Source organism: Littorina saxatilis, linkage group LG5 (genome assembly GCF_037325665.1).
Source record: "Littorina saxatilis isolate snail1 linkage group LG5, US_GU_Lsax_2.0, whole genome shotgun sequence".
Taxonomy (NCBI): Eukaryota; Metazoa; Mollusca; class Gastropoda; order Littorinimorpha; family Littorinidae; genus Littorina; species Littorina saxatilis.
This window is the reverse complement of record NC_090249.1, coordinates 44814332-44832204: the sequence shown is the minus strand read 5'-3', so window position 1 is coordinate 44832204 and position 17873 is coordinate 44814332. Positions and strand designations below refer to the sequence as shown.

General features: G+C 41.3%; 1 protein-coding gene across 1 annotated transcript in view; it reads left to right on the top strand.

The window, feature by feature from the left end:
• The first annotated feature begins 2009 nt into the window (after positions 1 to 2009).
• The window catches only part of LOC138967774 (regulating synaptic membrane exocytosis protein 2-like), a 65823-nt gene continuing 49959 nt past the window's right edge, over positions 2010 to 17873 (top strand). Inside the window, exon 1 of the mRNA XM_070340430.1 lies at positions 2010 to 2450. Coding sequence (XP_070196531.1) covers positions 2010 to 2450 — 441 coding nt within the window. The remainder of the gene's footprint in view (positions 2451 to 17873) is intronic.

Here is a 17873-nt window from a genome sequence, read left to right as displayed (position 1 = left end):
CCAAGTCACACGGGTATTTTGGTTCCGAACCATGGACCCGCCAAGCTTAGGTCCCTCCCAGGTTGGTGGAATGGGAACAGCACGAAAATGATTCAGTGGCCTGAACATTTAATAATAATGTAATGTAGAGTCCCATCCCTGTCGACGACGCCAAATGTAACCGAGTGCCGAAACACCACAATCACCTTTAAAGGCGAAGTCCACTCAAACGGGATTGAGAATTTTAGAGCTTATTTGTAAGCCCTATAATAACTGTTATGGCTTCTCAAAGGAAGGCCCGAACATACAGACACACCAAAGCCACCAGACCACATCACAAACAGAACTCTACAATCCACATGTGTTGCCCACACACACACACACACACACACACACACACACACACACACACACACGCGCGCGCACACACACACACACACACACACACACACACACACACACACACACACACACACACGCACACACACACACACACACACACACACACACACACACACACACACACACACACACACAGAAGCCGTATATATATATATATGTATATCTATATCTATAAATATATAGAGATAGATGACAGTGTATTTTTCGCGTGGCTATAAATTGATTCGACCTTTGCACTTTTACAGTGAGGACAACTTACGGGTGCAAGGAAAGCGTTCTGGACAGTGCAGTGACATTCTAAAAATAGTAACGTTATAACGGGAATATGGATTGACGCCACACGAAGGAAGGGAGATAAACGCAAAACACTGGAGAAGATAAGGAAGAGTTAGTGGGAATGGATCTGGGAAGATGAACAGAAAAACCAAAATCGGTTCAGCGCTGCGCGCTGAGAACACGTGTTGAAAATTCTCATCGACCAGGTTGTGTCCGGGATCTACCTGAATATGCCCACCAAATTTGAAGCAGATCCATCGAGAACTTTGGCCGTGCATCGCGAACACACACACACACACACACACACACACACACACACACACACACACACACACACACACACACACACACACACACACACAGACAGGCACAAGGCGTATATATAGATACTAGATGATTACCCGCTTCGCCGGGTACCGGCTTCGCCGGGAAGAAGTAGAGCCGAATACCAGGCTGCGCCTGGGACCCGGCTCTGCCGGGTGTACGCCGGCTTCGCCGGCGCACGAAGGAAAGGAGATAAACGCGCAAAACACTGGAGACCTTCTAAAAATAGTAACGTGCAGTGACCTTCTAAAAATAGTAACGTAGTAACGGGAATATGGATTGACGCCACACGGAGGAAGGGAGACAATCGCGGCTGAAAACACTGGAGAAGATAAGGAAGAGTTACTGGTAGTGGATCCCGACAACAAAAACAAAAAACAAAAAAAAATCGGTTCAGCGCGCACAGCGCTGCGCGCTGAGAGCACGTGTTGAAATATCTCATCGATGAGGTTGTGTCCGGGGTGTAGCTGAATACGGTGTCCAAATTTGAAAAAGATCCACCGAGAACTTTGGCCGTGCATCGCGAACAGACAGACAGACAGACAGACAGACAGACACTAGTCTTATATATATATATAGAAGATATATAGATATATATATATAGATGTTATATTCGGATTAAAAACGGCAGGGATTTAATGGACCAGCAAATTAGATGGACCAGCAGCAAAAAAGATGGACCAGCAGCAAAAAAGATGGGTTTCAACAGCAAATTAGCTGCGATAAATATTTTTGGCAGCAAAAAATATACTTAGCAGCAAATTGGATATTTTAGCAGCAAAAAAGATGGTTAACCAGCAGATTTGCTGTTTGAACAGCTGAGATGATATTTAAACTGCAAATTAGATACTTTACCAGCAAGAAAATACAACTGACAGCAGAATTGATGGTCACAGCAGCAGAATAGATGATCACAGCAGCAGATTACATGAATTCAACAAACGTGACTACATATGAACTGTAATCAGAGTTGTATCTGGGTCTTATTCACCTGAGCTTTGTTCGCGTTCTAGCAATTGTGGGTTGACATGTACTTTATTACGGCACGCTTTATTACTGACACCTGGTACGAAGGCTACGCCCCGGGAATTCCTTCCACAAACAATGGACTGGAGGCAATAAACCAGACCATCAAACGTCAGAACACATTTCGTGAGAGGCTTGACTTGTCCAGATTCCTAACCCTTGTTGAAAGAGACATTGTCCTGAACTGGTCCAGGGAGAGAGACAACGCTCAGCCTGATCATATCCCAGTGGCCCAAGAACCAGACAGAACCTTGCCCTGCTGGACGGCTGCCTATCAGTGGGGATCTTCAAACGCAAAGTCCATCAAGAGGAACCAGAAAGTGTTCGTGGCCTCGGAGTCGCTTCAGAACATGGACCCGAAGACAGCTGTCAGGATTCAGCAAGACCAGTTCCAGAGAGCCTCTTGGGAATCGTTTGACCAGTACAAGGAGAGCCGGAACTCGGTTTGGAGTCTGACCGCGAAGGACAACAGAATTGACTGCAATTGCCCTGTCTACATGAAGTCCAACATATGTAAACACTCACTTGGGATGGAAATCCGGCTGTCCATTTCTGAACCACCAGCACAGGCAAAGACCGTCCCCCTGGGAGAGAAGCGAAAGAGGGGACGACCTAGGCTGGCAAAACCAGCTCTCATACGTCAGTAGGTCTGGTATACTTGATGCTAGCGCTCTGCATGGGCATTCTCTGCATCCGACTGTCTGGTGTACTTGCTAGGGCGCTCTGCATGGGCATCCTCTCACATTCTTTTTTTGGTGGTGGTGCAAGGTGATGTGTGTGTGTGTGTGTGTGTGTGTGTGTGTGTGTGTGTTGATTTTTTTCAAATAGAGTGAATGCGATATCATGTTTTTGTCCATTTTCTGTATGAACTTTTTCTTCAATTTTTATTACGATTTTGCTGATTTGTGTCCGTTTTGCTGATTTTTCATCCTTTTTGCTGTTCTCATTTTGCTGATTTGTGTCCGTTTTGCTGTTTTTTCATCCTTTTTGCTGTTCTCATTTTGCTGATTTGTGTCCGTTTTGCTGATTTTTCATCCTTTTTGCTGTTCTCATTTTGCTGATTTGTGTCCGTTTTGCTGTTTTTTCATCCTTTTTGCTGTCCTCATTTTGCTGATTTGTGTCCGTTTTGCTGATTTTTCATCCTTTTTGCTGTCCTCATTTTGCTGATTTGTGTCCGTTTTGCTGTTTTTTCATCCTTTTTGCTGTTCTCATTTTGCTGATTTGTGTCCGTTTTGCTGATTTTTCATCCTTTTTGCTGTTCTCATTTTGCTGATTTGTGTCCGTTTTGCTGTTTTTTCATCCTTTTTGCTGTTCTCATTTTGCTGATTTGTGTCCGTTTTGCTGATTTGTCATCCTTTTTGCTGTTTTCATTTTGCTGATTTGTGTCCGTTTTGCTGATTTTTCATCCTTTTTGCTGTTCTCATTTTGCTGATTTGTGTCCGTTTTGCTGTTTTTTCATCCTTTTTGCTGTTCTCATTTTGCTGTTCTCATTTTGCTGATTTGTGTCCGTTTTGCTGTTTTTTCATCCTTTTTGCTGTTCTCATTTTGCTGATTTGTGTCCGTTTTGCTGATTTTTCATCCTTTTTGCTGTTCTCATTTTGCTGATTTGTGTCCGTTTTGCTGATTTTTCATCCTTTTTGCTGTTCTCATTTTGCTGATTTGTGTCCGTTTTGCTGATTTTTCATCCTTTTTGCTGTTCTCATTTTGCTGATTTGTGTCCGTTTTGCTGTTTTTTCATCCTTTTTGCTGTTCTCATTTTGCTGATTTGTGTCCGTTTTGCTGTTTTTTCATCCTTTTTGCTGTTCTCATTTTGCTGATTTGTGTCCGTTTTGCTGTTTTTTCATCCTTTTTGCTGTTCTCATTTTGCTGATTTGTGTCCGTTTTGCTGATTTTTCATCCTTTTTGCTGTTCTCATTTTGCTGATTTGTGTCCGTTTTGCTGTTTTTTCATCCTTTTTGCTGTTCTCATTTTGCTGGATTTTTCATCTTTTTTACTGTTAAAGAAATCTGCTGCTCACTCCTTCCTATTTGCTGCTGAAACCATCTATTTTGCTGGTAAACAAATTTTATGCGATTAAAAACAAGCTTTGAAAATTATTATGAAAATAAAATTTCCGAAATCGATTTAAAAACAATTTCATCTTATTCCTTGTGGGTTCCTGATTCCAAAAACATATGGATGTGATATGTTTGGATTAAAAACACGCTCAGAAAGTTAAAAAGAATAGAGATAAAAAAAAAGCGTGCTATCCTTCTCAGCGCAACTACTACCCCGCTCTTCTTGTCAATTTCACTGCCTTTGCATCGAGCGGTGGACTGACGATGCTACGAGTATACGCTCTTGCTGTAAAAATGCAGTGAGTTCAGTTTCATTCTGTTAGTTCGACAGCTTGACTAAATGTTGTAATTTCGCCTTACGCGAGTTTTTTTTTTTAACTCAGCACACAAAAGCCAGAACAAACAACACGTTTTTGTTTTTAGTTTACACCTTCTTGTCCATGCCAATTGTGCTAGCGACACCAAGCAATCTTGTCGACACCTGATTCCTTACAGCTCTGGTCGTGATGTATGGCAAGCCAGGGAAGACAGCCCCAGCTGCTCGGGTTACTCAAACTTCATTAATTTTTCCTCTCGGCCAACGCTCGACGGATTCTGTTTGCGGTGTCAGGGAACCGCACTCTTGAGTCTCTGTCTCCTTTACAAAAACTCTTGCCCCCCCCCTCCTCTTTTACCTCCTCCCTCTCCCTCCCTCCATCAGTGTCTCATTTCTTAGCCACTCGTGCGTCAGAGCGTTATTCTGATACCTCTCCGTGTCTGATTGATTTTGTCCGTTTATTTTCTTTTGTCCTCGTCTGTCTCTCCCTCCCTCTTCTTTCTTTGTCTGTCTGTTTGTCTGTTTGACTGTCTGTCTGTCTGTCAGTCTGCCTGTCTGTCTGTCTGTCTGTCTGTCTGTCTGTCTGCTGTCTGTGTGTCTCCTAGAGAGAGGGAAAGAGAGTTTATCCATTATATATACCCGTGTATGCTTTTTCCCCCCGTCTTCGCTTTCTCCTCCTCCTCCTCCTCCTCACGCCAACCCCCCTCTCTTTCTCCCTCTCTCTCTCATTCACTTCCTCTTTCTCCCTCTCTCTCTCATTCACTCCCTCTTTCTCCCTCTCTCTCTCATTCACTCCCTCTTTCTCCCTCTCTCTCTCATTCACTCCCTCTTTCTCCCTCTCTCTCTCTCATTCACTCCCTCTTTCTTCCTCTCTCTCTCATTCACTCCCTCTTTCTCCCTCTCTCTCTCTCATTCACTCCCTCTTTCTCCCTCTCTCTCTCATTCACTCCCTCTTTTTCCCTCTCTCTCTCATTCACTCCCTCTTTCTCCCTCTCTCTCTCTCATTCACTCCCTCTTTCTCCCTCTCTCTCTCATTCACTTCCTCTTTCTCCCTCTCTCTCTCATTCACTCCCTCTTTCTCCCTCTCTCTCTCATTCACTCCCTCTTTCTCCCTCTCTCTCTCATTCACTCCCTCTTTTTCCCTCTCTCTATCTCTCTCTATCTTTCTTTCAGGCACAGTTTTTCCTCTGTCCATTACATACTTCTCTCTTTTTGTCCTTCTTCCTGTCAGTTTGTCCTCCTCTCTCCTTACTTATGTCTCTGTGTATGTCTCTCTTTAGAACTCCCCTTCCTTCATCCGAAGTTCCTTACTTATGTCTCTGTGTATGTCTCTCTTTAGAACTCCCCTTCCTTCATCCGAAGTTCCTTACTTATGTCTCTGTGTATGTCTCTCTCTAGTACTCCCCCTTCCTTCATCCGAAGGTTTTTTTCATTGTAGGGTTAATTAGTCTCTTAACACACACACACACACACACACACACACACACACACACACACACACACACACACACACACACACACACACACACACACACACACACACACTCGACCGTGCACACACAAAGGGAGACCCACACGCTGCTAATCCGACTCCCGACTCCCGACTTCCCGAGAGTCAGTAAAACCCTTTCCTTTCCTTTGTTCGATTACGAGGAACAGGCAGATGACAATGACCTGTCAGATGTTTGATCAGTTATATTAAATGGTGAAATGCCACCACGACGCGAAGAGATAGAAAGAGCAAAATATCTCTTTTGTTATTCAATATGCCCCAAAAGGATTTTTACTTAACCTGTTCAATGTCTTTTGAAACGCTGTCTTACTGGTCTCTCTCCTGGTTTCTTGATCTTTCTTTTTTCTTGTGTTAATTGCCTCCTTATCTCTGTCTCTGTCTCTCTGTATGTCTCGGTCTCTCTGTCTCTCTGTATGTCTCTCTGTGTGTGTTTTTCTGTATGTCTCTGTCTCTCTGTATGTCGTTGTCTCTCTGTTTGTCTCTGTCTCTCTCTGTGTCTCTGTCTCTCTGTATGTCTTTGTCTCTCTGGGTGTCTCGGTCTCTCTGTATGTCTGTGTCTCTCTGTTTTTCTCTCTGTATGTCTCTGTCTCTCTGTAAGTCTCTGTACATATCGTTCTCTCTGTAAGTCTCGGTCGCTCTGTCTCTGTATACCTCGATCTCTTTCTCTCTCTGTATGTCTCCGTCTCTGTATGTCTCTGCCTCTTTGTATGCCCCTCTCTCTCTGTATGTCATCGTCTCTCTGTGTGTCTCTGTCTCTCTGTATGTCTCTCGCCATCTCTACGTAGAGATCGAAGTAAACGCATACTTAGCCAAGTTCCTTTCATTGTTTGATTGTTATTTGTATCTCCAGATACGAAAAATACAAAATACAGCACTTGTGGCTGTTTTTACATTTAGTCAAGTTTTGACTAAATGTTTTAACGTAGAGGGGGGAGTCGAGACGAGGGTGTGTGTGTGTGTGTGTGTGTGTGTGTGTGTAGAGCGATTTAGAGAAAAATACTAGACCGATCTTCATGACATTTTACATGGGAGTTCCTGGGTATGATATCCCCAGATGTTTTTTTCATTTTTTTTATAAATGTCTTTGATGACGTCATATCCGGCTTTTCGTGACAGTTAAGGCGGCACTGTCACGCTCTCATTTTTAAACCAAATTGGTTGAAATTTTGGTCAAGTAATCTTCGACGACGCCCGGACTTTGGTATTGCATTTCAGCTTGGAGGCTTACAAATTAATTGATGAGTTTGCTCATTAAAGTTGTCATTAAAATCGATTTTTGGCAAACAGATTTAAAATTTATTGCATTGTATTCTTCATGACATTCTGAATCTAAAAATGTATACATATGTCATGTTTACTTTTAAAATGTGATCACAATTAACGAAAATAGATTAATTAGTCTTACGATTAAAATTTAAGAAATCGATCCAAAAAGGATTTCATCTTATTCTTTATCGTTTCCTGATTCCAAAAACATATAGATTTGATATATAGGTTGTATTCAAAAAAAGCTCAGAAAGTTAACACGAATACAGAAAAGCGCGCTTTCCTGCTTAGCACAATACGCTACCGCGCTATTCTGGCGTGTACATATCACTGCGTTTTGCACGTGGGAGGTGAGCGATTTCCTTCTCGCGGGGATTGACGAAGCTGTACTGTCTTGATGAAAAAAATACAGTGCGTTCAGTTTCATTCCGTGGGTTACAGCTTGACTAAATGTAGTAATTTCGCCTTACGCGACTTATTTTTACATGTAGTCAAGATTTGACTAAATGTTTTAACATAGAGGGGGAATCGAGATGAGGGTCGTGGTGTATGTATGTATGTATGTATGTATGTATGTATGTATGTATGTATGTATGTATGTATGTATGTATGTATGTATGTATGTATGTATGTATGTATGTATGTATGTATGTATGTATGTATGTATGTATGTATGTATGTATGTATGTATGTAATGTAATGTAATGTAATGTAATGTAATAGAATGAATACCCGCTTCGCCGGGTACCCGGCTTCGCCGGAAAGAAGTAGAGCCGAATGATACCCGGCTTCGCCGGGAAGAAGTAGAGCCGAATACCCGGCTTCGCCGGGAAGAAGTAGAAGAATACCCGGCTTCGCCGGGATGAAAGCGTTGTGGACAGTGACCTTCTAAAAATAGTAACGGGAATATCCGGCTTCGCCGGGATGAAAGCGTTGTGGACAGTGACCTTCTAAAAATAGTAACGGGAATATGGATTGACGTCACACGAAGGAAGGGAGATAAACACAAAACACTGGAGAAGATAAGAAAGAGTTACTTGGAATGGATCTGGGAAGATGAACAGAAAAACCAAAATCGGTTCAGCGCTGCGCGCTGAGAGCACGTGTTGAAAATTCTCATAGACCAGGTTGTGTCCGGGGTCTACCTGAATATACCCACCAAATTTGAAGCAGATCCATCGAGAACTTTGGCCGTGCATCGCGAGCACACACACACACACACACACACACACACACACACACACACACACACACACACACACAGACACACAGACACAAGTCGTATATATATATGCTAGATGATTACCCGCTTCGCCGGGTACGGGCTTCGCCGGGAAGAAGTAGAGCCGAATACCCGGCTTCGCCGGGAAGAAGTAGACGCCGGGTACCCGGCTTCGCCGGGAAGAAGTAGAGGAATACCCGGCTTCGCCGGGATGAAAGCGTTGTGGACAGTGACCTTCTAAAAATAGTAACGGGAATATCCGGCTTCGCCGGGATGAAAGCGTTGTGGACAGTGACCTTCTAAAAATAGTAACAGGAATATGGATTGACGCCACACGAGAAGATAAGGAAGAGTTACTGGGAATGGATCTGGGAAAATGAACAGAAAAACCCAAATCGGTTCAGCGCTGCGCGCTGAGAGCACGTGTTGAAAATTCTCATCGACCAGGTTGTGTCCGGGGTCTACCTGAATATGCCCACCAAATTTGAAGCAGATCCATCGAGAACTTTGGCCGTGCACCGCGAACACACACACACACACAGACACAAGCCGTATATATATATATATAGATAGATGTATGTATGTACGTATGTATGTGTGTGTGTGTGTGTGTGTGTGTGTGTGTGTGTGTGTGTGTGTGTGTGTGTGTGTGTGTGTGTGTGTGTGATTCAGAGATAACTACCAGACCGATCTTCATGAAACTTTACATGAGAGTTTCTGAGTATGATATCCCCACAAAGTTTTTTGATTTTTTGGAGAAATGTCTTTGATGACGTCATATCCGGCTTTTTGTGAAAGTTGAGGCAGCGCTGTCACGCTCTCATTTTCAAACCAATTTTGTTGAAATTTTGGTCAAACAATTTTGGACGAAGTCCGGACTTTGGTATTGCATTTCAGCTTGGAAGCTTACATTTTAATTAATGAATTTTCTCATTAAAGTTGTCATTAAAATCAAATTTTTGCAAAGAGATTCAAACTTGATTGCACCGTATTCTTTATCAAATTCTGAATCCACATATGTCATGTTTACTCTTAAAATGTGATCACAATTAACGAAAATAGGTTAATTAGTGCTACGATTAAAATGTAAGAAATCGATCCAAAATTATTTCATCTTATCCTTTATCATTTCCCCATTCCAAAAACATATATGATAAATTATGTTGTACTCAAAACAAGCTCAGAAAGTTAACAAGTCGCGTAAGGCGAAAATACAATATTTAGTCAAGTAGCTGTCGAACTCACTGAATGAAAGTGAACGCAATGCCATTTTTCAGCAAGACCGTATACTCGTAGCATCGTCAGTCCACCGCTCATGGCAAAGGCAGTGAAATTGACAAGAAGAGCGGGGTAGTAGTTGCGCTAAGAAGGATAGCACGCTTTTCTGTACCTCTCTTTGTTTTAACTTTCTGGGCGTGTTTTTAATCCAAACATATCATATCTATATGTTTTTGGAATCAGGAACCGACAAGGAATAAGATGAAAGTGTTTTTAAATTGATTTGGACAATTTAATTTTGATAATAAATTTTATATATTTAATTTTCAGAGCTTGTTTTTAATCCGAATATAACATATTTATATGTTTTTGGAATCAGCAAATGATGGAGAATAAGATAAACGTAAATTTGGATCGTTTTATAAATTTTTATTTTTTTTTACAATTTTCAGATTTTTAATGACCAAAGTCATTAATTAATTTTTAAGCCATCAAGCTGAAATGCAATACCGAACCCCGGGCTTCGTCGAAGATTACTTGACCAAAATTTCAACCAATTTGGTTGAAAAATGAGGGCGTGACAGTGCCGCCTCAACTTTCACGAAAAGCCGGATATGACGTCATCAAAGACATTTATCAAAAAAATGAAAAAAACGTATGGGGATTTCATACCCAGGAACTCTCATGTCAAATTTCATAAAGATCGGTCCAGTAGTTTAGTCTGAATCGCTCTACATACACACACACACAGACAGACAGACAGACAGACGCACATACACCACGACCCTCGTTTCGATTCCCCCTCGATGTTAAAATATTTAGTCAAAACTTGACTAAATATAAAAAGAATACACAAAAGCTCGCTTTCCTGCTTAGCGCAATACGCTTCCGCGCTATTCTGTCTCGTCGATTTTACTTCGTTTTGCACGTGAAAAGTGAGCGATTTCCTTGTCGCAGGGATTGACGAAGCTGTTATGTCTTGGTGAAAAAATGCAGTGCGCGTTCAGTTTCATTCTGTGAGTTCGACAGATTGACTAGATGTAATTTCGCCTTACGCGACTTTTTTTTTATTTTTTTTGTATTTAGTTCGTAACTCCCATTTCAATCTGTGGAAAAAATTTTCACGCTGTAGAAGAAGCAACTTCGATGGTGATTATTTTGGTATGTATGTGTGGCGAACAAGAAAGACGATTTTACCTCAAGAAATCTGCTAAAAAGATCTGTATTATTTGACATGGTAATAAAGGTCATAAATTAAAGTTAATGATGCAGGTCACGTTCGCGATAAGGTAAATACTACGATGTTATTCTGTCAAATCTCTTGTTTTCTTGAGCCTGTGATCGAGTCTTGCGCACGAAAAGGAAACCAGACCCTTTGACTTGCTGAAGAAATGAGGTGACAAAAATGCGTACTCTTTTTTTGTCATGTCTCTAGAGGTTTCATTGAAGCTAACAGCAGTGCGTTGACGAGAGAGAGATGGGGGGGGGGGGGGGGGGGTACAGAGAGAGAGAGAGAGAGAGAGAGAGAGAGAGAGAGAGAGAGAGCAAGAGAGAGAGAGAGAGAGAGAGAGTCAGGGATTGAGACAGAGATACAAATACGGATCGAGAGAGAGAGTGAGAGAGAGAGAGAGAGCAAGAGAGAGAGAGTCAGGGATTGAGACAGAGATACAAATACGGATCGAGAGAGAGAGTGAGAGAGAGAGAGAGAGAGAGAGAGAGAGAGAGAGAGTGAGAGAGAGAGAGAGAGAGAGAGAGAAAGAGGGAGAGACTGAGAGAAGGAGATTGATAAAAAAAATATAGGCAAAAATGGTTGCGTTCACTCGTTTGCCATTCTTTCACAATACCCGCACCAAGAGTAAGGGCGACCACTCTTTTCTTGTGATCGTGTTTTCTCTCAATTAAGACAAATGAATCAAAGAAGAAGACAATTGGCTTGGGAGCGGGGAGAGGGAGAGAGAGAGAGGGGGAGAGAGAGAGGGGGAGAGAGAGAGGGAGAGAGAGTGGGGGAGAGAGAGAGGGGAGAGAGAGAGAGAGAGACAGACAGACAGACAGACATAGAGAGACAGACAGACAGAGAGAGAGACTGCGAGAGGGAGAGAGAGACAGATTGACAGACAGACAGTGAGAGAGACAGACAGACAGACAGAAAGAGACAGACAGAGAGAAAGAGACTGAAACATAATTATAACAACAACAACACCACCACCAACAACAGCAATTCATTGAAAAACTAGCCTGTAATAAGAAAAACAAGCTAGTCGCGTAAGGCGAAAATACCACATTTAGTCAAGCTGTCGAACTCACGGAATGAAACTGAACGCACTGTATTTTTTCACCAAGACAGTACAGCTTCGTCAATCCCCGCGAGAAGGAAATCGCTCACCTCCCACGTGCAAAACACAGTGAAACTAACACGCCAGAATAGCGCGGCAGCGTATTGTGCTAAGCAGGAAAGCGCGCTTTTGTGTATACTTGTTAAATTTCTGAGCTTGTTTTGAATACAACCTATCATATCTATATGTTTTTGGAATCTGGAAATGATAAAGAATAAGATGAAATCATTTTTGGATCGATTTCTTAAATTTTAATCGTAAGACTAATTCATCTATTTTCGTTAATTGTGATCACATTTTAAGAGTAATCATGACATTAGTATATATTTTTAGATTCAGAATGTGATGCAGAATACGATGCAATCAATTTTAAATCTGTTTGCGAAAAATCTATTTTAATGACAACTTTAATGAGCAAACTCATCAATTAGTTTTTAAGCCTCCAAGCTGAAATGCAATACCAAAGTCCGGGCTTTGTCGAAGATTACTTGACCAACATTTCAACCAATTTGATTTAAAAATGAGAGCGTGACAGTGCCGCCTCAACTTTCACGAAAAGCCGGATATGACGTCTTCAAAGACATTTATCAAAAGAATGAAAAAAACCGTCTGGAGATACCATACTCAGGATCTCTCATGTCAAGTTTAATGAAGATCGGTCTAGTAGTTTTCTCTAAATCGCTCTACACACACACACACACACACACACACACACACACACACACACACACACACACACACACACACACACACATACACCACGACCCTCGTCTCGATTCCCCCCTCTACGTTAAAACATTTAGTCAAAACTTGACTAAATGTAAAAAGAGAGAAAATAATAAGTGTTATCTAACAGTCAGACGGTGCAGAACAACAGGCCTCATAGATCTGCCGCCCGACAGACTGACAGACGGACAGACAACGACGGTAAACAGAACAAGTCGCGTAAGGCGAAATTACTACATTTAGTCAAGCTGTGGAACTCACAGAATGAAACTGAACGCACTGCATTTTTTCACAATGACCGTAGTCCGCCGCTCGTGCAAAAGGCAGTGAAATTAACGAGCCTGTTTAGTGCGGTAGTGGTTGCGCTGTGCTGCATAGCACGCTTTTCTGTACGCTTCGTTTTAACTTTCTGAGCGTGTTTTTAATCCAAACATATTATATCTATATGTTCTTGGAATCAGGAACCGCCAAGGAATAAGATGAAATTGTTTTTAAATCGATTTCGGAAATTTAATTTTAATCATAATTTTTATATTTTTAATTTTCAGAGCTTGTTTTTAATCCAAATATAACATATTTATATGTTTTTGGAATCAGAAAATGTTGAAGAATAAGATAAACGTAATTTTGGATCATTTTATAAAAAAAATGATTTTAATTACAATTTTCAGATTTTTAATGACCAAAGTCATAAATTAATTTTTAAGCCTCCAAGCTGAAATGCAATACCAAAGTCCGGCCTTCGTCGAAGATTGCTTGGCCAACATTTCAATCAATTTGATTGAAAAATGAGGGTGTGACAGTGCCGCCTCAACTTTTACAAAAAAAGCCGGATATGACGTCATGAAAGACATTGATCGAAAGCATGAAAAAAATGTCTGGGGATATCATACCCAGGAACTCTCATGTCAAATTTCATAAAGATCGGTCCAGTAGTTTAGTCTGAATCGCTCTACACACACACACGCACAGACAGACAGACACACACACACACACACACACACACACACACACACACACACACACACACACACACACACACACACACACACACATACACCACGACCCTCGTCTCGATTCTCCCTCTATGTTAAAACATTTAGTCAAAACTTGACTAAATGTAAAAACACACAAACATACCGGAATAGAAGTCTTACACAACATATTGTTTCCTCTCTTTGCAGACGATGGAAGTCAATGAATTCCAGACTGACTTTGTGTCCAACGCATTGCAGTTCACGTGACATATGACGTCACACATGGAGACGGGTCTGTTTCCTGGCATAAGATGACTTCTATTTTCAAAAAGGTGGGTTGTGTTGGTTTAAAGTGTGACGTCATCTAACACTTTATCGAATAAGTGAAAACAATCTTTTATTTTACCTGTTATGTTTTTGCAGTATTGGAAGAGTTCACATTCACAGTTTCATAAACATTTTTTTCTGTAGTTTTATGGTAATCGTTTTACACACAAACAGCCATAGACACAGACGCACACACACGCAGACACACACACATAGACACAGACATACTCGCGCAAGCACACACGCATGCACGCACGCACGCACGCACACACACACACACACACACGCACACACACACACACGCACACATACACACACACGCACACACACACACACACACACACACACACACACACACACACACACACACACACACACACACACACACACACTCGGGTCCATCTCAGTCCCATAGTTTGACTTGATTGAATTTAAAAAGAGATTAGATGGTTTGTTGCTTGCATGTGTGGGTTTTTTTTTAACTTCTTATTTGTGCGTGGTGTTATTGCGATGGTGAGATTGTTTTGTCCGTACCGACATATCCCTAGTTCTTATATTTGTGTTCTTCTTCATTGTTCATGGGTTGAAACTCCCACCATTTTTTACGCGTATGGTCGTTTTTACCCCGCCATTCAGGCAGCCATACGCCGCTTTCGGGGGAATTATATTTGTGTTGAAATGTGTTTAACATGAATCCGACACGTGTCTCGTCTTGATTTCGTCTTGAACGGAATTTCCATTTATTCGTCCTGTTAAAATAAGGGCGATTGAAATCAACATATAATACGACATGCAAACACAGGAAGTTTTCTATAAAGGCCTTAAAAGAAATCAGTGTTCCCGGTTCCCCGACCAAATATTTCCTTGCCATTCCTAAAACTTGGTTGACCCTTGAAACAAAAAGAAAACCACAAAACTTGATTTTGCTAACTACAAGGGAACTTACTCTTCTACGACATTCGGGGGAAACAGCTCACAAGAGTGCCTGGAAATAAAAAGCAAAAAAAAAAAAACACACCTTTAATCCTCCCCTTCACAACCCCCCATACCTCACCCCCCCCCCCCCCCTTCGCCACATCAACCCCTTCCAACGGCCTACCGACCCGACTTTTTGGTCTTGTCATCGGAAATTTCTGTAAAAAAAATTGTTAGCCAAATATTTACCTCCCCTCCCCCCCCCCCCCCCCCCTTCGCCACACCAACCCCCTCCAACGGCCTACCGACCCGACTTTTTGGTCTTGTCATCGGAAATTTCTGTAAAAAAAATTGTTAGCCAAATATTTACCTCACATACTTCCTATGAACATCTGCTTATGACGCAAGTTTGTATGTACACATGTTGAAAGCAAACACACTTCGCAGCATTCCTGCCTATGGAAAAAGCATGTACGCTCTTATATTGGATGATAAATCCTTGCTTGTACATATAATAACACGTGTCCAAAATCAATACGACCAACAACCGGACCCCCTAAATCACCATGTCACGTGTCACCTGGGTTTCAGATGCGAGTGCAAATGCGTAGAAAGAAGACATTCGGAGGTCCGAGTGGTGACAAGGGTTGCAGTGGAAGTTGAGTTGTTCTAGCCACTGGTTCAAACTAAAAACATTACAGTGTTTAAAAGACCAATATGTACAGATATGGTTTTCTGATTTAAATTCTAGTGAGATGTTTTATAACTGTCGGCTTTACACACAGATGTTTATGCTCGAAAACTATTTGAAAGTACTCCCACACAATTTGGGAATTATATTTTTGCGCTTTAGAACGCTAAACCACAAGTTACGAATTCAGACAGGAAGGTTTATAAATATAATACAGAGGGAAAGAGTGTGTACAAAGTGCAATAATGGCGATATTGGTGATGAATTCCATTATGTGTTTAACTGCAGTTTCTTTAACGAATGAAGACAAAAATGTATCCCACTGAAGTATCGAAAAAATCCAAATGTAATAAAATTTCAACTTTTATTTTCAACAACAAATAAAAAAGTATTGTTAAATTTAATATTTAATTCACTTGATAAAGGGTATTTCAAAAGAATTTTAAACAGGTGTTGATAGGGAAAAAAACACACAGCACAAAACAAGAAAAAAATAATGATTTAGACAGCAGATTGTAGTTTTTTTATTTTCTATTTTTTAACCACACTTAATGTTACGCCACATACAACGAGAACGATTATTTTGGACATTTGATTTCCACATTGTAAAACAAGTTATTTGATATTTTATTTTTTGCAACGGAGCGGGTTTGTGTGTATGTATTGATGGAATAACCTGCATTCCTCTCTTTATTGTTCTTGTATTTTTGTATTTATTAATATGTTTTCTCTTTTTTTCTTTTCATGTACCCCCATGGGGTTCCTTGAAAATAAAATTTGACTTGACTTGACTTGAGTGCAAATGCGTAGAAAGAACACATTCGGAGGTCCGAGTGGTGACAAGGGTTGCGTTAGGAGGGGAGTCGAGTGTGCATGGTTGGTGGTGAGGTAAGGGGGTGGGTGGGGGGGGGGTAGGGGTGGGATGGGTTGGTAAAGGGTTCAAGAGCCTCTTAGTCTCGTGCGAGGAAGGCAAAACCTGATATGGATGACGTAAGCAAAAAAAAAAAAAAAAAAAAAGCAAACAAGCCACTATTCAACTACTAAATCTTCGTTTCAAAATAGTGATTCGTACATTAGTGCACTTTTTTGTCGTGACATTTAGACACAGAACCTTTATGCAAATAACTAACTCAGCTGTGTTAAAGAGACGCGCCAGTCCTCGCGTAAGAAGTTGACAATACATGTGAAATCAGTAAATTGAAGAGGCCATGAATGTAAGTTACTTGAAATGTCATGCTGATGGCTTGAAAGTTTGCTAACCTGCGCTTGCCAACACCTGTCAATAACGACCACCTGCCGAAACCAACCACTCCAAAGGATCCCCAAAGAGATTTCTTGTACTATGAGTTATTTCTAATATGCTGACTGTTAGCAAATGATAACAAGACATGTCGAGAAAAAAGATATCAAGCATGAGCCTTTTAGGCGAATGCTGATATCGTTTGTGAGACATGTCTGTTATCATTTGCTAACAGTCAGCATATTAGAAATAACGGTTTTATTACCGTTTAATTCGACCAAAAGAAATTTCGAAGCAACCCCGCGAATTAGACAGAACAGCCGCAATGTGAACTTGAGCGCTTCTACCTGATTATGCCTGTCAGTCAAAGAATTCTCGTGACCTGAGTCAGCCAATCAGATTAACACACCTGACGTGATGAATATTCACAGGTCAAATGCCTTTGACACACAACAAGCTCACAAGATAAACCATGCGTTTCGGTTGCTTCGCTTTTTCTCGTTGAACAGAGAGCGACAGATTTAGAACCGACTCCAGACGGATGGGAAATGACGTAAAGATACATTTGATGTAAAGCGAGTGGCGCAATTTCACTTGATTTTTCCGAACTTTGATCATTTAGATTTCAAGTGAGCGGTCGGCATTGCACACTCAGACGATGGGCGGTGCCTTGCTGTTCCGTTACGCACCCACCGACAAAACTCGCTTTTCGGTATTTTTTAGATAAAGAGAGTATTACCTGACAGCCTTTGAAGTGTCATTCTTTAGAATAAATCACGCTGATATTGTTGAATTACATTTTTACTTTGTCTTGTTAATTTTTAGCGTGATAAACAAAAAGGGTCCCTGCCTGAACGTTATAACATTTAGAGGGTCACCTAGAATCCGTCCTGATTGGTCAAAAAGCCATATGGGGCACGGAATTGGTAATAATACTATATAATGCACTTGTCCATGGCGACCCACCTGACTATAACGACTACTTTGGGTCAACCCCTGTGGTGGTTTTGATGGACAGGTTCGAACTGACTCCCCCACCCCCTACCCCTCTTTCCCCTGCTATAG